Source organism: Leptomonas pyrrhocoris, assembly GCF_001293395.1.
Source record: "Leptomonas pyrrhocoris isolate H10 chromosome Unknown, whole genome shotgun sequence".
Classification (NCBI taxonomy): Eukaryota; Euglenozoa; class Kinetoplastea; order Trypanosomatida; family Trypanosomatidae; genus Leptomonas; species Leptomonas pyrrhocoris.
The window spans coordinates 163,005-185,803 of NW_015438383.1; the positions used below are offsets into that span (position 1 = coordinate 163,005).

The following is a 22,799-nucleotide window of genomic DNA, read 5'->3' on the forward strand; positions in this document are numbered from 1 at the left end:
CACGAAAAGAAAACGAAGGAAAAAACTTACGGCGGTGGTGTGGAGGTACCTTTCAGCGAGTAAGAAGAAGTAGAGGTGCACACACAGACACGGACATATATACATACATGAAAGAAATCAGAAAGAAGGAAAAAGAGGCGCCGAAAGCTCATGGCTGGCGAAGAATCATACTACGAAAATAGAGCTTCTTTGGCTTCTCTGTGTAGGTAATGGCTTCATTTTGCTGGTGCTGTGAAGATTACTTTCCAGTGTGATAGCGACGCCGGGAGGACGGGGGGCGGAGGGGGGGAGGGGATGGACGCAATTCGACAGAGTCGGCGAAGAAACATGCACTCTTTGCCGCACCCTCCTTCCCCACCTCACTCCCTTCTTCCTTCTCTCCCCCGCCATCACCACTACGACTCCCTTCTTCGAAGAAGGGCGAGTACGCGAAGAGGTGCCAATAAGAGACGAGATGCAAGAAAGAAAAACATAAGTATAGTAGAAGGATATAAACCCACTAACGTCACAACACCCCCTCGCTTTCTCGCTCTCCTCCCCCCTTCCCGTCGTCCTTTCGCGCAGACCTCTGTGTGATCTCACCACCCCTCATAAAACCGATACGTGCACATCTGGAAGAAGGTAAGGTCGTCGTGGCTGCGGTGCGGCAGCAGCGATACCGGCGCCGTCGGCGTCGACGTCAGCCACGCTTCCGTCGTTGCATCCACCGCGAATACCCGCGTCGGTGGGGCATTCACGAGCGTCCACAGCAGCGCATTCCGCAGCACCGGATCGCGCATCGCCGGTGTGTACCATGGAAAGAGGGCTCGGTAGTGCGAGATAGTGCCTCGCTTGCCGGCCCCCGCAAAGTGCCAGACCAGCGGGGTCACTTCGCGGCGATTCGCCGGACGAAAGCCAAGCACAGCGTCTCGATACCCGCACTCCGCGCCGACGGCCTGCACGCCGTGGCAGTCCACGTGCTCGCGAGGGGCGATCTGCACTCGATGGGTCGACTGCAGCACCCCTGTCAGGGACGTCTCCAGCTGCCAGGCGGCCATGTGCAGGAGCCGGTGCAGCACCATGTCCGATTCATTGTTCAACGGCACCGTCATCTGGTTAATCTGAAACACCTCCTGCCCACTCATCTCCGGTCCCACTGTGAGGGTGAGGCGGCCGGTGCGGTCGTAGTCCACCAGACCGGCCGGGACACCGTGTGGGCCGCAGTCCCGCGAGGGCAACACCAGCGGCGGGAAGAAACTGTTCTCCTTCTCGCGCCGGTTCAGCAGCTGCGGCGGGCCCTGCAGGGCGCCACTCAGAAGCTCCCACCGACGCAGTTCGAGGTAGATGGCGCTCATGCTACTCTGGTCGCACCACCAACTCGTGCCGAACGCAGGGGCGTGCGTATCGACAAACGCGAGCAGTGCGGTGTTCCACAGTCGCACCGCCCACACCCGCGCGACGAACACGCCTGCGTTAAAGAAGCGCAGCGGGTTGACGTCCTCGGTGTAGTAGGACGGAAGCGTCACGTTCTCCCTCGCCGCCCAGGCCGACATCATCGCATCGACCTCTTGATAGGGGGCCCGGCACTCATCGAAGTCTCTCGTCATTTGATCCCGCATACAGTTGTACTCGCCGCTGAACAGGAAAGGAGGCATGCGCTTGCCGAGCCGGATGTCACGCACTGCGTAGGCGCCGTGCTCCGCCTCGCTCGCCGCGGTGGAGGCGACAAAGGCCTCCAGAAAAGAATACATGTCCTCTCCACTCAGCAGTGCGTCGCTGTCCATGCCCACTAACACGTCGGCATCAGACAAGCCTTCCTGCTCCGCAAATGATAGAATCAACCCCATGCGTTTCAGAAAGGAGAAGTGCCGCCAGCGCTTGCCGACCATCTCGAGCTGCACGCCGGCCATCGTGGCCGCGGTGGCGGCGATGTGCACGTAGTCGTTCAACTTGTCAGACGCCGTCACAAAGCGGGCCTGCACCACGCCCCGGCGCTTGTGCGCGACGGGCAGCCCGGTCGCCATACTCCACTCCACCGCCGCCTCCCCACCGTGAGCGGGGATGTGGTGAAAGCGATCCATCAGCGTGGCAAGCTGCCGCTGGCGTAGTCGCTCTGGTTGGCCGGACGGGCGTCGCACGTGCTTCTCCATCACCTCCCCGGCGATGCACAAGTCCAAGAACGGCAGCTGCGCCACGTCGAGGGATGGGGAGAGCTGGGTGGCGAGCCACTCCGCCTCAGGGACCGCGACGAAGGCCATGAAAGGACCTTCGCGGTACAGGTACTGCACCGCCCAGAACACGACAACGGCGAGGACGCAGAGCAGGAGGAAAATGAGCGCCAGGGCGCGGCGTGACAGCTTCTCCGACACGAACGGCGGCGGCGACCACCACCACCACCACCATCGTGGCCGCTTAGGGAAAGCGGCAGAGAAGCGCATGGAGCTAAGGGAGGTCGGGGGGGTGGTGGAGGAGTCAGTGAACAGGACAGGCGAGACAAGACTGGCGGCCAGACTTGAATGGGGCAGAGTGTGCCTTGGCAGGGACGAGAAACTGTAGTCTGGCTGCTCCATTCAATGAACGGACACTAAAAATGTGTATATATATATTGACAATGATGTCACTGATAATAATAATAATAAAGGAGAGCAAGAAGATACACAACTACGAAAACCAAAGCACAAAATACGTGGGGAGAGCTGTCTATTTAATATAAGAAGCACGAACACACACACGCACACACACACCGCAGTGAATAATACTAAAGAAAAAAAGAATTGACTCTTGTATAAAAGAAAGAGACCACAATAAAAAGAGGAAGAAGGAAGACACAAAAAGTCGTTGTTCTCCGGTAGAGAGGAGAACAACGAATACAGGACAAAACTATGTACGGCTGTTGTGTGAGCACACCCCAACAAACACCTTGGAGTGCCAGACACCGGAAGAAGAAAATCAAAAACAAAAGAGAGAGAGACGTTCTAACCTTCAGGGAACTCTCTCCTCACTCGACAAGACCAACAAGAAACATAAAGTGAATTAGAAGAGTATTTTGTTGTTGAAGTACTTCTTTTGAGTCGTTGCTGATTGCCCTTCTCTTTTTCTTATCTTCCTTTCGCTCTTTCTCTTTCGCGTATTTGAGTTGTTTGTGCGAAGGAACTTCTCGTACGGGTGAATCGCGAAAGAAGAGAAAGAAAGTAAAAGAATAGAAGAATCGAGAGGTGCAAAGAGTCCGAGAGAGATGCATTAGCTGAGACCTGATTCCACACTCCAAACTCGCGATGGACCTCCAACATCTTATCTATTCACCCCGCGCAGCGTCTCGCTGCCAAACTTACTCCCTTCAACGTCAGGGGACGATGGTGCACTGGACTTGGCGATTTCCTCCTTTTCCATTTTTTCTAATAGGTGGCACTGCTAACGAAGTGGCAAACAAGGGTAGTTGAATTGGTTAAACCCAAGGATCCCTGTCTCCTCTTCGCTTGTAATACCCCATCGCCAAGTCATTCCCATCTAGCGGCAAACCTCGAGAAGGCTTATCAGCGGCATTGCTCGCCGAGCGGATATACTGAAATGTAGCCGACACTCGATAAGTGTCCAACAAATCATACACACGCACCAACTCCATCGCCATCGCTTCCGACTTCGTCGTTCCCTTGCGCACAGAAGACAGCACCGACGTGTTGCCGATCAAAATGCGCAAAGTACTTGGCAGTCGCTCGCGGAAGACAGTCAGCCCTTACCAAACAGCTCGTGCTTCAGCCTGCATGATCAGTATCGGAGGGGAACTCCACTTGTCTCCCGACACACAAATCTCACCAGACTCCAAAAACAGAACTGCTCCCCATCCAACCAGCGACGCATCCGTCACCAACGTGGCAGCCGGAGGCGCCACACGCTCAGGCACACTATGTGCCGCATTCTCTTTCAGAATGTCCAAGAGCATCTTCCCTTCTCGCAAAGCCGAGTCTGACAATCTAGCCGGATCATCGAGATGCACACAACCCCTATTTAGAGCACTCAACCGTCTGCGAACCACCTTCAATAAAAAGTAATATCGCACCAGCGAGATTCCCAGAATGGCTGCCGCGAAAACAACCCGGGACCCAAAAACCTCCCGCTCGCGCACCGAGAGCGTCTGCAGATCAGGCGTTTCACAGATGTGCCTGTGCACTCAATCACCGAGCTTCACCGTCTTCTGGCAGTGGTCAAAGCTAACTCCCACAAACTGATACCGGGGTGTCGCGATCAGCGTCTCCCCCCAAGTCACTTGGGCCTCAGTTGCCACAAGTAACACCCGCTTCGTCCACTCTTGGACAGCGGCTTCCGTCCCCCACAACCGTATGTTGTCTATCCACACATCGATATGGACCTCAGGGGGCGCGCGGTACTCAGACCGCACCGCGGACGTCAACAACTGCATCACCTCAGGGCTAGCCCGATATCCCATCGGCAGCCGATGCAGCTCCATCACAGCTCCGTTCTCTGCGATGCATCGAAAACACGCGCGCGCCTCCACCGGTAACGGAACCTGATAGAAGGACGCCTTCAAATCCAGACACGCCGCCACCTCAGCATGAACTGCTGGAAGGTACCGGGCCACGTGCTCCAAAGGCACGTCCGCGTCATCCTCCAATGTCGCATTTTTGACACGAGGCCACGCAATCCACCGCAGGCGTGTGCCTGTGGACTTTTCCTCGACAACAGAAAAAGGTACTACCCACCCTTTTGTGGGGGCGTCGGATGCAGGGCCAATAATACCACCGGCACGTAACGCCAGCGCGTCTGCCGTGCAAATCCGATGGCTTCCCTGCGGTCCGGGGCTTTTACCCTCGCCAGAGCCCAGTTGTCTCCACAACTCGTTAAAGCGTGCCGCCACTGCCGGCAACATCCGCGCCTTCAACAATTCGACGTCCATGGGGCGTACATCGAATTTTTAAAGCGGAATAAACTTCTCTTCCTCGCGCGTCGCAATCTTCGTGTTATGCGTGCGCCGCGTGATGGTATGACCAAGATAGGGAGGCAACGTCTCCGCGGCGAGCCAGCGCTCCGCTCGCGGAATTCCTCTCACATCAACTGCGTCAGGCGGTGCACATCGTTCGTGAGTACCACCGTCTCCCCCATGTATCTCAGCGACGCTGACGGGTGGTCTCTCGGGTCCTTGTGCTTCATAAGGTGTACCCCCGTTCTCCAATCCAGGTTGTGCTCGTACACCAACCTCATGGCGTGCTTCGCCGCCCCTCCCTTGATGGAGTGCGCAGTATAGCCTTTTCCCAACGATTTCAACTTCTGAGCAGCCTGACTCGTGCTCATCGTCGTCAGCGGCTCCCTCGGTCCCAGACGTGTCTTCAACAAGAAAAGATCGGCGGCATCCTCGTCTTTGATCCACACATACCGGCTGGACCGGTAAGGGTCGCTTTTGGAGGCCTTGGGGACCGCCCCCCAATCCAGGATGATGTCGCCCTCGGGTTGCACCAGCAGATTTTCCGTCGTGAGCCCGGCGATCTCCGCCCAGCGACTTGCCGTGATCCATGCCAGCCGCCACACAACCTTGTCGCGCCACGCTGGCGTCTGCGCAATGACCCGTCCGAGGTCTTCGAGTGTCAAGGGCACCACGTGCCTGACCTCTTCCGTCGCCGCCACCTTCCGCATGCCCTGGAGGTATTGGTCTAAGGCGGTCACCGTCGGATCCAGCATCGTCCTCAACGTGACGCTGTACTGCACCTTGGTCGACCCCTTGTAAGCACGGGATTCGAGGAAGAGCGGAACGGAAGTCGACACAGCGGGCAGTCGCATCTTGTCGCAAAACTCCTCGAACATCCGCCAGATCGACGCTCGCTGCTCCCAGGTGCTCTTTTCCAACCGGCGATGTGCCACTTCGTTGGCTCGCTCCTCGGGCATCACCAGCGTAGGATTTTGTGGTGCCAGCTCGTTGCGGTACAGGCGGTCGCCGGTCCCCGTGTGCTTTAAGATTGGAGACGGATTGATTCGCAGCACAGGGTTGAATTCCTTCCCTACACCCACGGGTGCTCCCACATCCATCATTTCTGGCAACAAAGAGAACGGTTAAGGGGGACTCTCCACCACGGCGCGCAGCACTATTTTGGAACTGCCGGTATCTAGAGTGTCTGTCGATGTGCAAACCGGCAGTTGAGGCGCCGGAGGCGGACGAAACAGAAAGGTTCATTTGGTCCCCCTGTTTGGGTTTTTTGACGTATCGCTCGATGTAGAGCGTTTTGCGCTGTACGATCGTGCAACCTTCCGCGAACCGGAAAAGGAACGCGGTCCCCTAGCCGGGCACTGGGCTGCCAAATGCTGCGAAGATCCGCAACTGAAACAGCATCGCCCATTCTTAACACTGTTCTTTTTTGGCTGGGGCCACGGCTTTAACGAGACCCATCAACGCGTCCATGCCATTGACCCTGTCCCGCCTGGCCGACGCCAGTTTGGCGTACGTCAACTCGGGGAAGGTGTTCGATTTCAGTGCCACGATAAGCCGAGACACATGGTCGGTACATTGGGTGGCCTGATACTCAAAAAGGCTGGGCATCTGCTGGGCACTCTGAACCCAGTCCCGAAGAGAGGAGTAACACCCTTGCGCCTCGGCGGTTGGGGCGTTAAGCTGCCCATCGAAGAACAGCTTACGGAGGGCGATATCAACCTCCATCAACGAGAGGCCGTCCAGGGCACCGCGCCAAGTGCGCACGTCCGTCACGTCAAAGACATCTTCTTCACTGTTCTCCGTCGCGTCGGCCGTCGTGTGCCTCGGAGAGGGCGGGGTGATCCGCACCGAGTGGAGTCCGTCCTCAGCAGCTGCAGGACGCGACAAATGGGTCTTCCCAGGTTGAGTCTTGGCCAGCAACTGCCGCAACTCATCAACGTCGTTCAGAACCCGTTTTTCGAGCAGCTTCATGTCCTGCAAAGTCCGCACAGTCTCCGTTCAGTGAGCCACCTCACTGCGCAAGCCGATTAACTCCGCGGGATCCCTACCTGTCGACTGTTCCATCCGACCCAGTCGAAGTTCCACCTGAGCGACTCTCTCACGCTCACGCTGTGCCAACTCCCGCTCCAAATCCAACCGTAATTCACTGCCTGCAGTTGCGTGGCCAGGTTTGCGTCCCTGCCCGCGCTGAACGCCAACGAAGGTGTAGCTGCCGACGCAGCTGCCGACGCATGCCTTTCCAAGGCCGAGGTGGTGCTCACTTGCAAGGACGTGAGTGCCGACGTAATCGCGTTCGCACTCAGCCCTTGCTGCTGCTCAAGGGACTGCAAACGTCCCTCTTGAGTCCCCATGATCTGGTACAGCTCTCCCATGCGCTGCTGTACCACCGGATCGACGAACTCCACCCGAGTTATGGGCAGTTCGCAACTGCTCCACATGATGGCTGTGTTCGTACTCCCATCGTACAAGGCCAACCTCCCGCTGGACATGCCCAGCAGGCAAATCATGGGGACTTCCGTCCCGTACGTCGCCTGGCGAAAGATTCGCACGTTCACCGGTCCTTCCTCCAGGAGGGGGCTGTTGACGAGGTGCTGTTCAGCACCTCCCATTGTCCGTGCGGAATCAAGGCCATCCTTGCAAAAATCATACTAACGTACTAAAATAAACTTGCGAAAGAATTGCTACCTAAAGAAAGCTAAAAGAAAAAACTCAAAAGTTGTGTGAGAACTTTGATTCTGCAAGTCCGAAAGATAAGGCGAAGGAGAAGAGCGAGGGAGAGTAGTAGAGGTAGAAATCATGTCATCAGCAAACGTCGGAGCCATTGTTCCTCATCCTCCTCGTATCATTCTCACTCTTTTCATCATTCCATTCTTTTCGTAAACTACCAGAAAAGAATACGTCAAGCGCAATTATTATCGGTCACAGAAGCAGCAGCTCCTGTTCTGTTAATCATCAACAGCAAAGCGTGTCTGCCTGTGTCTGTCTGTGTGTGTCTGTGAGGGAGGGAGGGCGAGAGAAAGGGGATGCAGAGGACAGCAGCCTTCCCGGTGAAGCCGTTTTCGCTTATCGGCAATCGCACGAGGTTAGTAACTTAAAAGAGCAGCAGTTACGTGCTCCAGGAAGATTCATTTATTTATTTCAAAAAATAAAGAGAAAGAGAAAACCGAAGTCAATGGACACATATACTAGTATAGTTATATATGTAGGTGGGTGGGTGGATCCGTGTTTCTTATTTGCTTCCACTACGCAGCTGCCACAGGACAGGAAGAGGGAGGGGCGGGTTGGCACGGTCTCACCCAATAAATAAGCTGCATTCGTAGATGAAAACAGTAAAAAAATAAAGGACACCCGAGAAGAGAGAAAGTGGAGGTGAAGGGGAAAGTGGGAACGCCGTCTCTCACTTAGCATCCGCAGCAGCAGCACAGCAGTGTCTCTCCTTGTACGAGCCATTTTGTTGCGGCGGTTGTTGATGCATGATTGTGTGTGTGTATGGTTTATTATTTGAGGGGGGCTTTCTGTGGCCGCCAAACAACGCGGCTTCTCGGGTAGAGACAGCAGCGGAACCATACAAGCAAAGCAGCAGTATTCGCTTGTGGTCACCCCGCACAGCGAAGGGATGCCGTCGTTGTGCTGTCTTGGTTTTGGCAGTGTCGTTTATGTATTGATGCTGCTGCACGGCGTGCTTCTTCGTGTTTCTTTTCTTATTTTCTTTCCTTTTCTTTTCTTCTTATTTGGGTAGTTGTGCTTGTCGTTGATGCTGATTTCCCCTTTGTCTTGTAGAGTAAGATATGAGTCCCATTTTTTTGTCTTAAAAAAAAAGGAAAACCAGATATGGCATAAACTATTGTCGTTTGTATCGCGTCAGCGTGCCGTGGCTGGTCAGCGTGGGCTCTTATCGCTCCTTCACGAAATCACACACACACACACACCCATACACACTCGCTCTCTTCTTTCATTACCACTATCACAGATGCTCGTTGCGCCGTTGTGTGTTCGACACCCACCCGTCCAACACCAAAGCCCCATCCGCAAACGGCGAGTACTCCACCTCGTACACCGCGACGTCATCCTTGGCAGCCCGCACAAACGGTAGCCGCGTGTGATTCATCTCCCGCGGCTCCCTCCATCGCACCGCGGGTAGATCGTTATGCGTCGTGGCGTCCGCGGCGGCGCGCGCGCCGTAGGCGGCGGCGGAGGCGTTGACGGCGGCGTCGTCGTACTCGTACTCGTGCTGGAAGTAGTAGTGGAGAAAGGGGAGATCGGCCGGGGTGCAGCGGTGGGCGGCGACTGTGGACCACGTCACGTTGACCGCACGCCCGCTGTGCACGTCGTGAAAGCGATCCCAGTACTCGCCGACGTACCACGAGCGGCGGAAAGGACAGAGCTGCATGGACCGCACACGCCGCTCCGCGAGCATCTTGCCGAGCATCACGTCCTCGTGATCCATCATCGCGGCGAAGTACGAGTGGGCGTGCCGTGGGCTGTAGTCCTGTGCCGCTAGCCGAACCACGTCATTGTTGTACTCGGCTCGCTCCTCCAGCACGGTCTGGACAAGACGGCGGTGGAGGAGGAAGAGCATGCCGGCACCGAAGTACACCTCGCCGTTCCAGCGACGCATGCTGCCCCAATACACGCACTCCTCCGTAGAACGAACGAGCAGGTAGTTTTCGGCGGGCTTGGTGCTCCCAAACACGCCGCGCACCCACGCGACGCCTCGATTGTCGGCTTTGCCTGTTGTCGCTGCTGTCGATGTCACAGTTGTCGTTCCGGTGGTGGCGGCAGTGTTGATGTGGGTCAACTCCTCCAGCGCACGCCCACGGCGACCACTCTGGATGTAGCGAATATCGTTTAAGAACTGCGGCACCTTCAGGTACGTGTCGTCGTCGCCCTTCATGATGTACGACACGTCGGGGAACGCGTGGTAGGCGTACTCCAGCCACAGGACCAGCTTCTGACTCATCCCAACCTCCACCGGCAGGCCCCAGCCGCCTCCCTCGCCCAGCTTCTTCTTCGAGCTCGGGCGCCGGTCCGTCATCATGTCCACCCACACCATGTTGCGGTGCGCCAACGCCTCCTGCCACAGCGCAGTCGACGCATAGCACACCAAGTGCGCCGGAACCGTAAATAGCGGATGCACCGGCAATTCCAAGTACTCGGCGATGAAAGAGAGTGGTGACGAGGTATTGCGGGTACTGAGGAAGGTGTGGGCGTTCATCGAATAAGTTTTGGCGGTGAGCGTGTCGCACGGTGAGTCGGCGCTGTCTGTGCGCTGCCAGTCCCTGCGCAACGTCATCCGGCGCTGCATGTAGCTGCTCGCCCACGCAGCCGGCGGCCTCGCAGCTGCGGCAGCTGTTTTTGTGGCTGTTGTCCAGCTCTTTTCTTGTCGTGCGAGGACCGACGTCAGCGCGTAGTACTCGGCCGCCGCGGTGAAGTCGGCCACGGTGGGCAGCATCAGCGACACGTCGTCACCAAGGCGCCGCGCGTCTCGGCTAATGTACTTCGCCAGAGGGTCCGGCGTTCGCCAGGAAGAAAAAAACGGCGCTGCGGCTGTCTTCTCCGTCGTGGTGCCACGCGGGTCGGCCCGCACGTGCGGCGGCTCCGACGCGGAAAAAATGAATAGCGCCAACAACTTCCCTGTAAAGCCGTTCTCGGCGCGTGCGACGTCCGAGTAGGACAGCCACGTTGTCCGCTGACCGTCGCGCAGGGCAGCGCGGGCCGGGTGGTCCGTTGAGGGAATGCCGAGGACCGCCAGGTGAGCAGGAGGCGCGCCGCGCTGGGCACCACGGAGTAGCTCGCCGCGCCGCGCGACATGCGGGATCCACGGCCACTTCCGCAGCTCCTCCACCACCGCCACGTCATCCGTCACGCTGGCGATCGCCAAGAGCATCGGGCCAATGCGGCCGAGCGGGGCGCTGGAAGTGGCGAAGACGCCTTGCTGAAGGATCGACGAGGATGGCGGTGGCAGCGGCTGGCGTTGCGTTCGTGTTGGCACTCCTGCTGCCGCTCCTTTGTCTTTTTCCTTCTTCGTAGAGGTGAAAATGGATCGTGGCGGTACCGCATCCGCGCCAGCCACGGCGGCTGCGTATCCGTCCACCTCAATACACTCTTGACAGTCCTTCTCAATCGAGAAGAGCGTCCAGGAAGGCAGCTGCGACGGCTGCAGTGTGGGGCTGCCGAGCCACGGCACCGCAGCGGGCAGGAATCGCTGCGCAAAGGTGAGGTGAAGTGCCTGCCGCGCCACACCCGCCGCGTGCGCACGCAACGCACCAGCAGTCTCAGCATCCGCAACAGCGGTACGTACGACGTTTGGGTTGCCCTCCATCTCGTCCAGTATGGTAGGGAAGACCAGCTGCACCAACACCGCGCGCGGAGTCGTCAGGGCGTCCACCTCGCGCGGCAAGCCAAAAAAGAGCATGCGCTGCACGAAGAGGTCCTCGTTCTCCATCAGCGCCGCAGCGCCAGACGCCACGAGGGGCAGCACCACGAAGCAGTGCAGCACTGCAAGAACAGCCAGTAGGCACCACGCCACGGCGCGATGGCGCGCCCAGAGAATACGTAGCGCATGGAGGAGGCGCACGATCCAGGCGTTGCCGCAGTGGCAGGGCCATCCACGGCAGCAATGGCAGCAGCAGCAGCAGCAGAAGGTCAGACAGAGCCGACACCCCTCCACCAAAGAAAAGTCCTTCGTACGCAGGAAGGCCGAGTTGCTGGTGTGGTGGTCTGCGGCTCTGCCACCACGACGGCGATCGCGGCGGTCACGGCGGCCCGACGGCGACACCGACGACCACCCGCGGCCGCGTCGCCGTGTCTCGCCCATCGCCGCCGTGCGCGGCAGCTGCTGCTGCTGCTGCAACGATGATGACGATGCTGCCGCCGCTGCTGCAGCTCCACGCGCCGCACCCTCCAACGATGGAAATCCCCTATCATCGTCGTCGCCGCCCCGACCGCCTCTGCCTCCTCCTCTTCTTGTCTCCTCCTCGACACCGCCGTAGAAGTGGCGATGCAGCACATCCGTCGTGTGCTCGCCGGAGGACAACGTGCTCGGCTCCAGGTACTCGTCTGCAGCGTCATACACGTCGTCATCGTCATCGTCATCGTCATCGTCGTAGCCCCCATCGACCAGACCAGCGTCCTCTCCTCCATCGCGCCCTCGGCCTCGGCTTCTATCGTACCCGTCCTCATCGTCGTACTCGCCACCGCTGCGCGTGACGCGACGACCGCCGTACGCCCGCACGCAGGTGCTCCACATATGCCACGTCCAGCGACGCAGGAAGCACAGCCGCAGAAGACGATAGAGCTGATTCGAGAGCGCTTTCCAGTTGGTCACGGCTGCGGTGTTGGGGTGCTGCGCGGACGGCGGCGAAGACAAGCGCGCAGGACCGCGCGGGGTGGAGTTGTGCCGATGCCGCGCAGGCTGAAAACGTGGCAGACGAGATCGCTGAGGTGATGGTTGCTGCTGCTGCCGCTGCTGCTGTCGGGGTGCCCCGCTCTCGAGAGGTGCCGCGGTCAGCCGAGTCACGACGGTGGACGGGTTGGTGGCAGTAGGGAGCGAAAGGGACGTTGAAAGATGGACGTGCGGCGCGACTGCGGGTGTTATCGGTAGAAGAAGCGGAGGTGATGGACTGAACTGTGTACGGACAACAGTGAGAGGGGTAGAATCGAGTTGCCTCACTGATGCCGTGGATGCTGCTGTCGTCGTGATGGCGGCGGCGTCAGCGCCAGTATTCACATCTGCGCGTGCCACGACGGTTGCCGGCTCCGCGTTATCCAAATGAGAGACGAGTATGGTGCTGGTGCTCGCGTTAGGGACGTTGCGGCTCGACCACCCGGCGGAAGACCGTCGGGTACACGTCGTTGCCGGCGGTAACTCCTGCCAGCGACCCGCGTCCTCGTCCTCCTCCCCTGGCGTGAATCTGCTTCGGCTGCTATGCACCCTTCTGCGCTGCCGAGAATAAGGGCTGCCACTTCGATTAGCATCGACATCGCCGCCATCATTGCGGCCTGCGTCGACGCCTGTCACGGATCGTGTCCTTGTGGTGGGGTCCATGGTGGAGGTACAACCGCCCCCGCTCGTGCCCGCACCGGACTTCGCGCGCGTCGGCGGGGGCCGGGCGATCGTCGTCGTCGGTGCGGCGAAGGAGGGGTGTGAAAGTGGGTGGAAAGCGGCTCTGTCGTGTTCTGGCGACGGACGCCGTTGGAGGACCGCCGTCGCCGTAAACTGCGAGGTCTGCAGGGACAGTGTCTGCGCAGCAGCGGTGGTATCTGCCGTGTCCGTCACCCGACGGGTGGATCTCGTGCCGGCGCCGGCGTCCTCGGCCACGGTGTGCGTGGGTGCGTTGTCTACCACACTCTCCCGGTCCTCCATTCTCCTATGGATCCGGTGGTCGCCTTTCGTCCTTTTCGAATGGTTGTGATATCAGCGATCAGTTCCTCTCTTTCGACAAAGAAACAAAGGAATACCAAATAAAAACAATAATAATAATAATAGCCATCAATGCGCCCCGTCGTCACGAGTACCTCCGCTCCCGCTCCGCACACACGCTCACCACGAAAACAGCAGAGATTCTACTAGTGAAAAAAAAAAAACTACAAAGAGAGAGGGAGAGGGGAGGAGGGGGGAAAGCTAGAAATGCACAAGCGACGCGAGAAACGGAGGGCGTACCACGCCACAGGCTCACTTGGAAAGCAACGGAAAAGGCAGGAAGAAAAATACACACTTAGAGAAGGAGAAGGGGGGAAATCTCACCGTCCACTCTGGACCGTGAAACGTAGCATCCAACACCTCAGCTCACCAATAAAGGCCAAACAAAAGTGTATATATTGGAGAAAAACCAGATACGAGACATGCTGCGGTGCACCGTGAGAGCCGTTCCGAGAGAAAAAAAAAGAATAACAGAGGAGGAGGAGAAAGGGAAAGAGAAGATGGTGAAGAAGAATATTGGCGTACTATTTTTAAATAGCTCCTTTTACAATGCACGGACAAATTTGCTCGCATTGTTTGTTGTCTCGCATGAGGGGATGCCACACTGCAGCAGCACTGGAGCCATCGGAAAGGCCTAGTACTTGTCCCATACATGCCCAATGCGGGGTCCACCGCTACGGGCCAAATTACATATGCATAACACGGAAGAATTCTGCGTAATAGAAGGCGGTGCACGACGATGATGACGATGTTTAACTGTAGAGCATGGGCGGTTGTCGCTTTTTTCCGTATTCGTCTCCCACGTCGCAGCACTCGGGCAATTCACCTCATCGATCTTCGTAGTGGCCGTTCGAGAAATAAGAAACATCTGGCGTACACGACCAACCCTCCATTGCGCTTGTACAGTCTTATCTTATTCGTCTTCGTTCAGCAATCTACAAATGTCAGCTTCACGGACGGGTACAATGGAGAAGGCAGAGCAGCGGGGTTGCGAGATCGAGTTCAAATAAGATCAACAAAAATAGCATCTACAAATGTATAAAAGATACATCGTCATCGGCACTTCAGCATAGAGAGGGCGTGCGTGTATGTGCGTGGGAACTCCCGCTAATGCACCACTCCGCCGTCAGCAGAGCACGCTTTCCTTTGCTCGACCTTTACTATTTACGGGAGGTCGGGCCGCTCGTTGCTTGGACACAAGAACGCCCTTTTCGCGTGGGTGGGAGGGGGGAAGGGACGTAGGGAGCAGCAAAAACACTACAACAGTAAAGATACGACTCTACGATCTGGGGGAGGGGTGGCAGGAAAGGATCAGACGCAGTCACCTCCTCGAGCGGCAGCGGTGCCACGTGCACGACCTCTTGCGCGTTAATTCTTTCATTCTTATCCTCGCCTCCTTGCATCTCGGCAGGAACAAACGCACTTTTTATGCGCTTCGTACGTCCGGATACGCAGCGAATGCAGCGCACAGCGCGCCGCGCAGCAACGCAAGGCGATCAGGCCAACAAAATGCAAAACAAAACAAAGAAATAACAAGAGAAAAAGATGAGGCATGAGGCGATCCACACGAGTCGCATTTACAAGCGCTGATGTCCCTCACACAACGCGAGAGCAGGAACGGTTTCTCTACCAAATCAATGCAGACGAAATAAACCGGGAAACCAAAAAGCCGGAGTGCGAACGTTGATGGCTGCTTTGGCGCCTGTGGGAGACATTGACACACGCACACACACAGCGACACGAACGCAGCACGACATCGGTGCTATGGTAGCTCCAGCCCACACCACCGGCCATCCAGGGTATGCGCAACAGGGTCCACGCCCGCGTAGTCATACCACTGCGCCACCGTGCGCTGCCGGCCCATCCCGTACCGACTCGCATCCACCACCGCGTACGCGTTCGTCGTGTCTGCCGGCACAATCAGGCCCGGACGTCCTTTCAGGTGCGACTGCAGAAAGAACTGAATGCGCGGCCGCACACGGTCTTGCACAGCGTACCACAACGCCGTGACATCCCACACCTTCGGCGCCTTGGGGCGGCCGTAAATGTGGAAGCACAGCCCACGTGGAGGGGAGTAGATGTTGTACCCGTGCGTCCACAGCCGCGCAGAGTACAGCACCTCCTCGCCATCGAAGACGTACGGCAGATGCGGATCGAAGGGCACGTCGCGGAAGATCGTGCTGTTCGTGAGGAGAAATCCCCCTGCGACCCACGGCTGCGGCAGGCGGTAGCTCCTCACCGGCGCCTTCTCCTCGACAGTCGCCACATACGGTGCGTTGTACCGCATGTTATTCGCAAATTCGTCGGCTTCCCCAATCACCATCGCCCGCAGTTGCAGATAGGCGAAGATGTTGTGAAACACCGCCTTGCACAGGTACGCGGTGGTCCTCGCGTATACATCTAACTTGCTTTCCTTCTCGGGATCGTACGCCTGAGGGTAGTGGGAGAGCGCCGCCTTCGGGTCATCGTAGCGCCGCAGCAACGACGCACCCAGCGTGTCCCACATGGGGCGGAACTTGTTGTGCGAGTCGAGCACCATCGCCACCGCCTCACCGCGGTACAGCAGCATCGCCATGTACCGGCCATACGTGGGGCCCTTCGCCTGCCGCGCATCGATGTCGCGCACCCGCACGTGGTCCGCCAAGAAGCACACCCGCTCGTCGAAGTGCGCTGCGTCGCTGCCGGGGTGCACCAGGCGGAAGTCCACGCCGTCACCCCCGCCCAGGCTGCGGCGCCGCGCCTCCGCCTCCCGCGCAGCAGCAGCAGCGTCCAGCGCCTCGCCAGCCGACGGGCACAGGAAGGGGCCGTACATCTCCGGCAGCAGGCACGGCGTGTCCCCCGCAACGTTCTGCTGCGCCAGCCCAACATACACGCGGTAGGGGTTCCGCGCCGCGCGGAACAGATCCAGCACCGTCGGCGCGCACTCCGTGTCGCGGTAGCTCGCCAGGCTGATGAAGATCGTCTGCCGGTTCACCGCGGCATCGGCGCGCAGCCCCGCAGGCATCCACTCCATGTCGTCAGGCTCCCGCAGGTGCGCCACCTCCGCCGCGCGCGCCGCAGGCAGCAGAGGCAGCGACAGCGCCGCCACCGCCTGCGCAGCGCCGAAGCGCGCCTGCACGCCCGCCGCTACCTCCGTGTACCACGCGTCCGTGTCCGCCACCGTCGCGGGCGAGAAGGCCTGCATCGCCGCGTAGCGCCGCAGCGGGTAGTAGTACACGTGGTTGAACACGGACGCAGCCTCGTACAGCTCCGCCTTCCGCGCAGCGCCACGCGCCACGTCCGCCGCGCTCACCGGCCCACCACCGCCGCCACCGCGGGTCCGCCCCGCAAGCCGCGGCACAACCTCCGACAGCATCCACGCATGCCGGTACCGCAGCATCGCCACGTCGTCGAACGGCCGCAGCCCCACCCGCTCCGCCTGCCCCGCCGGCGCAGCAACGAACCCGCGCAGCAACGCACGCACCCGCGCACCCGCCGCACGCCCCGCCAGCGCAGCCGCCACACCGGGGCTGCCCGCCGCCTTCGACGCCGCCCGCTCCAGCGCGGCACCGCGGCCCGGCACGCTCCGCAGGAAGTCGCTCAGCTCCGCGAGCCCCACACCAGCGTCGTGCGCGTGCACAGCCGCCACGTACGCGCGCACCCGCGCCAGCTGCGCCGACACCCGCTGCTGCTCCGGCAGCGTCCGCGCGAGGCCCACCAAGTCGCCCACGTCCCTCGCCGCAGCGGGCAGCGTGTCGTTGCGCAGCGCACGGCGCCGCTCCTCCTCCGCTGCGGGGGTCCGCTGAAGAAAGTGCTGGAGGCGCTCCGCGGTGAGCAGGTGCCTCACGTTGTCCAGTGAGGCGGCGATGACGCCGTCGCTGTCGTGGCGCACGCCAGCCGCGCCGGCTGACCTCGTTTCGAAACGCATCGGTGCAAGCCAAAGAAACAGCAGTGTCCCAAACAGCAACAGTAACAGGCCGAGCAGCACCAGCACACCGGTGCAGGCGCGGGCCTCCATCTGCGCCACATAGCGCAGATCTTCCTCTCCGCACACCACGCCGAGAACGCGCAGGCACGCCCGGACCCGGCCGACACAGCGTAGCGGGCGCTGGATGAAAAAGCGAGGCGTGCCAGGCGTCACTACCATCGGACCTGATGGGCGTGCCTGTTGCTGGCCGTAACGGCGATGAATAGTAGCCGACACCCCGGGCATGTTGCTGCTGCCGCTGCTTCTGATGCTGGTGTGGATGCCACCACGCTCGCCGTCTTCTCCCCCTCGAAACGCGGGCGGCATCGCGCCGTCATCTTCAACGAATATGGCGACGTGTGCGTCATCGCCGCGCCGCCGCGACACCCCGCGCACGGCACGAGGCCCACCGAATGTGTTTAACGGTGGCCTTGGCTGTTGCAGGCTCATTTGATTTCAAACAAAACCTGATGCTATTTTGTTGTTCTTCCTTGAAGCTTCTACATACACACACAGACACACACACACACACACACACACACACACCGGTGAGAACAAAAAAAGAACTAAGAAGCGATAAAAAATATAGAGAGAGAGAAAGGTATGTAGAAGGTTCACCTCACAGCTTTACCGATGCTGCGGCAATAAAACGCGTGTTGATGTTTGCAGCAGCTACGACGTCCCCCGCGTGCTGACGGCGTCACGTTCAGATGTTGTATCAATGCGAAAGCCCCCACTCAACAAAAAAAGAGTAAACATGAAAAAAATGAAGGGCGGTAGGTGGCGCTCTGCCGTCTTTTAACGCCTTTCTCTGTCGTCAGTTCCTCGCCTTCTTCTGCTATTCTACTACTATTGACCGCAACACCAACGCCATAGCAGGAATGAAACTCAACACAAAAAGCACGCGGAGGCCAACAACCACAGCTGCGGGGAGGGAGAGAGAACTCTCTTCAAACAACAGCAGCGCGTTGTTATTTTTACAGCAGCTAGTGTTAAAACTATAACGAGTGGAAGATAGCGGGTAATGAAGAAGAAGAAGTGAGGTGCGATGGAAAAAAAAAATAGAAAAGAACAGGCGGCGCGAAGAAAGCAATCTTCGCCCAGAGCACAGAAGAGTCCTTGGCCGGGCCTCTCCGCGTCCTGTGTGTGTATGTGTGTGTGTGTGGTTCCTTTACCGGTTTTGTCGTTGTTGCTGCTCGTCGATGGCGGCACGACGGCTTCACCGGGTTATTATGGGGGAGAGAGACAGGAGAAGAAGAAGAGAGAACGCTGGCAAGGCCTTCAGCACATTGGCTGGGGTTCACTCCTTGATTCTTATTCTTATTATCTTCTCTCTTCGCTCTTTTGCTCTACAGCAGGAAAGAAACAAACAAGCAAACAGAAGGAGGAACACGAGGTGTTTCACTTGATAGCAGCACTTATACTGATACATATGCAACGCCTTACGTGTCACGTCGCGCGATACGCCGAAAAGGAAAGCAAAACTTAAAAAGAAAGGCAGCTCCGTGTGGCACATACGGTGACAGCAGCCTCCTCCTCCATTATCCGCCGTTCCGACGCCGGTTTCGGCACACGCACAGCAAACCCATACGGGGGCGCTACATAGCCATTGCCTTCCAGTACGTTCCTTCCTCCCCCTTCTTTGTGAAAACGCAAACTGAGAACGAAAACAAGAAGCCGTTGTCTTACTGTTCTTATAGCGTCGCTGCCACCACCAACCCCGGACTACGTCGTCGTGTCCACACCGCACCACCGGCCATCTAACGTGTAGTTCACCGCGTCCGCGCCCGCGTAGTCATACCACTGCGCCACCGTGCGCTGCCGGCCCATCCCGTACCGACTCGCATCCACCACCGCGTACGCGTTCGTCGTGTCTGCCGGCACAATCAGGCCCGGACGTCCTTTCAGGTGCGACTGCAGAAAGAACTGAATGCGCGGCCGCACACGGTCTTGCACAGCGTACCACAACGCCGTGACATCCCACACCTTCGGCGCCTTGGGGCGGCCGTAAATGTGGAAGCACAGCCCACGTGGAGGGGAGTAGATGTTGTACCCGTGCGTCCACAGCCGCGCAGAGTACAGCACCTCCTCGCCATCGAAGACGTACGGCAGATGCGGATCGAAGGGCACGTCGCGGAAGATCGTGCTGTTCGTGAGGAGAAATCCCCCTGCGACCCACGGCTGCGGCAGGCGGTAGCTCCTCACCGGCGCCTTCTCCTCGACAGTCGCCACATACGGTGCGTTGTACCGCATGTTATTCGCAAATTCGTCGGCTTCCCCAATCACCATCGCCCGCAGTTGCAGATAGGCGAAGATGTTGTGAAACACCGCCTTGCACAGGTACGCGGTGGTCCTCGCGTATACATCTAACTTGCTTTCCTTCTCGGGATCGTACGCCTGAGGGTAGTGGGAGAGCGCCGCCTTCGGGTCATCGTAGCGCCGCAGCAACGACGCACCCAGCGTGTCCCACATGGGGCGGAACTTGTTGTGCGAGTCGAGCACCATCGCCACCGCCTCACCGCGGTACAGCAGCATCGCCATGTACCGGCCATACGTGGGGCCCTTCGCCTGCCGCGCATCGATGTCGCGCACCCGCACGTGGTCCGCCAAGAAGCACACCCGCTCGTCGAAGTGCGCTGCGTCGCTGCCGGGGTGCACCAGGCGGAAGTCCACGCCGTCACCCCCGCCCAGGCTGCGGCGCCGCGCCTCCGCCTCCCGCGCAGCAGCAGCAGCGTCCAGCGCCTCGCCAGCCGACGGGCACAGGAAGGGGCCGTACATCTCCGGCAGCAGGCACGGCGTGTCCCCCGCAACGTTCTGCTGCGCCAGCCCAACATACACGCGGTAGGGGTTCCGCGCCGCGCGGAACAGATCCAGCACCGTCGGCGCGCACTCCGTGTCGCGGTAGCTCGCCAGGCTGATGAAGATCGTCTGCCGGTTCACCGCGGCATCGGCGCGCAGCCCCGCAGGCATCCACTCCATGTCGTCAGGCTCCCGCAGGTGCGCCACCTCCGCCGCGCGCGCCGCAGGCAGCAGAGGCAGCGACAGCGCCGCCACCGCCTGCGCAGCGCCGAAGCGCGCCTGCACGCCCGCCGCTACCTCCGTGTACCACGCGTCCGTGTCCGCCACCGTCGCGGGCGAGAAGGCCTGCATCGCCGCGTAGCGCCGCAGCGGGTAGTAGTACACGTGGTTGAACACGGACGCAGCCTCGTACAGCTCCGCCTTCCGCGCAGCGCCACGCGCCACGTCCGCCGCGCTCACCGGCCCACCACCGCCGCCACCGCGGGTCCGCCCCGCAAGCCGCGGCACAACCTCCGACAGCATCCACGCATGCCGGTACCGCAGCATCGCCACGTCGTCGAACGGCCGCAGCCCCACCCGCTCCGCCTGCCCCGCCGGCGCAGCAACGAACCCGCGCAGCAACGCACGCACCCGCGCACCCGCCGCACGCCCCGCCAGCGCAGCCGCCACACCGGGGCTGCCCGCCGCCTTCGACGCCGCCCGCTCCAGCGCGGCACCGCGGCCCGGCACGCTCCGCAGGAAGTCGCTCAGCTCCGCGAGCCCCACACCAGCGTCGTGCGCGTGCACAGCCGCCACGTACGCGCGCACCCGCGCCAGCTGCGCCGACACCCGCTGCTGCTCCGGCAGCGTCCGCGCGAGGCCCACCAAGTCGCCCACGTCCCTCGCCGCAGCGGGCAGCGTGTCGTTGCGCAGCGCACGGCGCCGCTCCTCCTCCGCTGCGGGGGTCCGCTGAAGAAAGTGCTGGAGGCGCTCCGCGGTGAGCAGGTGCCTCACGTTGTCCAGTGAGGCGGCGATGACGCCGTCGCTGTCGTGGCGCACGCCAGCCGCGCCGGCTGACCTCGTTTCGAAACGCATCGGTGCTAGCGTCTGGCGCTCCGGGAGCTGCCGTGCGCCGGTCAGCAACACCACGAGCACCACAATGAAGATGACGGTGCCGATAAAAAGCAGCGCGAGCAGCACGGCGGTGGCTGTGCCAGCGCAGACGCGCAGCGGAGACGCCTCTCGTGCGCCTCTGTTCTCCTTGAGAGGAACAGCAGAGCGGAGGCAGAGCTGGATGCGGTGGGGGCAGCAGAGAATTCGCCTCAGCAGACGCCGACGACTGCTGCCGCCGCTGCCGCCGCTGCTGCGCTCCTTCGATGCAGGCGAAGACAAGGACGGCGCGGCAGCAGCGGCGTGAGACGAGGCGAAATACTTGCCGGACCGCGTGTGGGGCAGTGGCCCACCTGCACTGTTTGGCGACCCATCCACGAAGACGGAAGGCGAGACAGCGCCCGCCACTTCACGCACGCGCACGTTATCATCCGTGAAGGTGCGGTGCACCGGACCGGCAAGGACGGCACCGGTGGTGGGGACGGCATCGACAGCGCATTCCCCCAGCACAGGCGGCGACACTCGCACCGCTGACGACATGGGCAACAGTGCAAACCAGTGAAAAAAAATATGAGATCAGGTACCTACAACTATGAAAAGCGACGGCGCACAGCACCAAATAAATCAATATTACGGCTGTACGTGTGATGTTGTTATTTCAATTTGCTTTCTCTGCTGCAACGCGAGTAGGACTACGGAACAACAAAGAAAGGACGGAGGAGGAGGAAGAAAGGGGGGTTAGGGAAACCACGTCGTACCATAACGCATGCTCCGAAGGTGAAAGATGAAAGCCCAAAGAGAACTTCGTTTGAATGAACGCGTGCGTATGTGTGAGTGTGTGTGTTTGCTGCCGTCGTTGATTTCATTCTTGATATATTATTAATGGTAAACGCGTGTACGTACCCGGATCGCATCGGTTGGCGGTACGGAAGCAAAGCCTGGACTCACCGCTCGCACGGATATTGCGTATAGCAGTGGTTTGTTTGATGTTTTTCTTTTTCCTTCCTTCTTCGGTGTTCCTTCAGCCCAGAAAAAAAGAAGGAGCGATGCATATGTACGTATTTATAGCTGAGAGAGAGAGAGACGACTAGTTACCCACTCCACGCTAAAGCCCACGTCGCGGAGTTTGATGATGGCGTCGCCATTACCCCGCCCTCCCGGTCCGTTATTCACTCCCTTTCTCCGCCTGTGGAATTGGTTTGGTTTGGTTTTCAAATATAGATATATTGTTTCTCTTGTCTTTCCTGAGGGATATACGCGTCTCTTCGGCTTTCTGTCGTCATCACGAACGGCCCCTCCTCGCCGTGGGGAAACAAAAAAAAACACCAATTCTCCCCTCGCTAGATAATAATAATCATCATCATCATCATCAGCGAGCGTGGACGTCACTGCAGCAGCAACAGCGGAGGTCCTAATAACCGTGCAGATGGTCAAAAAAAAAAAAGGAGCGGACGAGAGAGAGCAGGCGGGCAGCAGACTTCGGCCACATAACTCAATGAACAACGCATATACATACATATATATTTATTTATATTCACACATATGTAAGCGTTAGCAGACGGTGAAGTAGGACCCGTACGGTGCACCAACGCTACAGCAACGAAAAAAAAAATAACACCGCGCTTCCT

At 59.2% G+C, this 22,799-nt stretch overlaps 9 protein-coding genes across 15 annotated transcripts; all 9 read right to left on the reverse strand.

The window, feature by feature from the left end:
* Nucleotides 1–578: 578 nt before the first annotated feature.
* On the reverse strand, nt 579–3,136 carry ABB37_08891 (hypothetical protein; the record flags this gene model as incomplete). Of its 4 annotated transcripts, none has more annotated exons than XM_015808045.1 (1): nt 579–3,136. In XM_015808045.1, exon 1 carries the CDS (start codon nt 2,547–2,549, stop codon nt 579–581), a length of 1,971 nt encoding a protein of 656 aa, XP_015653330.1. In that variant the 5' UTR covers nt 2,550–3,136. The 4 variants fall into 4 exon arrangements, with proteins under 4 accessions (XP_015653330.1, XP_015653329.1, XP_015653328.1 ...); XM_015808044.1 differs by having other exon boundaries at nt 579–3,133; XM_015808043.1 differs by having other exon boundaries at nt 579–3,100.
* Nucleotides 3,137–4,147: 1,011 nt separating this feature from the next.
* On the reverse strand, nt 4,148–4,891 carry ABB37_08892 (hypothetical protein; the record flags this gene model as incomplete). Its single annotated transcript, XM_015808046.1, has 1 exon — nt 4,148–4,891. One exon carries the CDS (start codon nt 4,889–4,891, stop codon nt 4,148–4,150), a length of 744 nt encoding a protein of 247 aa, XP_015653331.1.
* Nucleotides 4,892–5,040: 149 nt separating this feature from the next.
* On the reverse strand, nt 5,041–6,018 carry ABB37_08893 (putative trans-sialidase; the record flags this gene model as incomplete). The annotated part of the gene is made up of 1 exon (XM_015808047.1): nt 5,041–6,018. The coding sequence occupies one exon, from the start codon at nt 6,016–6,018 to the stop codon at nt 5,041–5,043; it is 978 nt and encodes a 325-aa protein (XP_015653332.1).
* A 307-nt stretch (nt 6,019–6,325) lies between these two features.
* Nucleotides 6,326–6,886, reverse strand: ABB37_08894 (hypothetical protein; the record flags this gene model as incomplete). Its single annotated transcript, XM_015808048.1, has 1 exon — nt 6,326–6,886. The coding sequence occupies one exon, from the start codon at nt 6,884–6,886 to the stop codon at nt 6,326–6,328; it is 561 nt and encodes a 186-aa protein (XP_015653333.1).
* A 56-nt stretch (nt 6,887–6,942) lies between these two features.
* ABB37_08895 (hypothetical protein) lies at nt 6,943–7,651 on the reverse strand (the record flags this gene model as incomplete). Its single annotated transcript, XM_015808049.1, has 1 exon — nt 6,943–7,651. Exon 1 carries the CDS (start codon nt 7,522–7,524, stop codon nt 6,943–6,945), a length of 582 nt encoding a protein of 193 aa, XP_015653334.1. The 5' UTR covers nt 7,525–7,651.
* A 1,228-nt stretch (nt 7,652–8,879) lies between these two features.
* ABB37_08896 (phosphoglycan beta 13 galactosyltransferase putativephosphogly) lies at nt 8,880–14,286 on the reverse strand (the record flags this gene model as incomplete). Of its 2 annotated transcripts, none has more annotated exons than XM_015808051.1 (1): nt 8,880–14,286. In XM_015808051.1, the coding sequence occupies exon 1, from the start codon at nt 13,278–13,280 to the stop codon at nt 8,880–8,882; it is 4,401 nt and encodes a 1,466-aa protein (XP_015653336.1). In that variant the 5' UTR covers nt 13,281–14,286. The 2 variants fall into 2 exon arrangements, with proteins under 2 accessions (XP_015653336.1, XP_015653335.1); XM_015808050.1 differs by having other exon boundaries at nt 8,880–13,763.
* Nucleotides 14,287–15,099: 813 nt separating this feature from the next.
* On the reverse strand, nt 15,100–18,501 carry ABB37_08897 (putative mitochondrial hypothetical protein; the record flags this gene model as incomplete). Of its 3 annotated transcripts, none has more annotated exons than XM_015808054.1 (1): nt 15,100–18,501. In XM_015808054.1, the coding sequence occupies exon 1, from the start codon at nt 17,461–17,463 to the stop codon at nt 15,100–15,102; it is 2,364 nt and encodes a 787-aa protein (XP_015653339.1). In that variant the 5' UTR covers nt 17,464–18,501. The 3 variants fall into 3 exon arrangements, with proteins under 3 accessions (XP_015653339.1, XP_015653338.1, XP_015653337.1); XM_015808053.1 differs by having other exon boundaries at nt 15,100–18,282; XM_015808052.1 differs by having other exon boundaries at nt 15,100–18,270.
* A 507-nt stretch (nt 18,502–19,008) lies between these two features.
* ABB37_08898 (putative mitochondrial hypothetical protein) lies at nt 19,009–21,864 on the reverse strand (the record flags this gene model as incomplete). Its single annotated transcript, XM_015808055.1, has 1 exon — nt 19,009–21,864. The coding sequence occupies exon 1, from the start codon at nt 21,709–21,711 to the stop codon at nt 19,009–19,011; it is 2,703 nt and encodes a 900-aa protein (XP_015653340.1). The 5' UTR covers nt 21,712–21,864.
* A 369-nt stretch (nt 21,865–22,233) lies between these two features.
* Nucleotides 22,234–22,689, reverse strand: ABB37_08899 (hypothetical protein; the record flags this gene model as incomplete). The annotated part of the gene is made up of 1 exon (XM_015808056.1): nt 22,234–22,689. One exon carries the CDS (start codon nt 22,687–22,689, stop codon nt 22,234–22,236), a length of 456 nt encoding a protein of 151 aa, XP_015653341.1.
* Between the last annotated feature and the right edge of the window lie 110 nt (nt 22,690–22,799).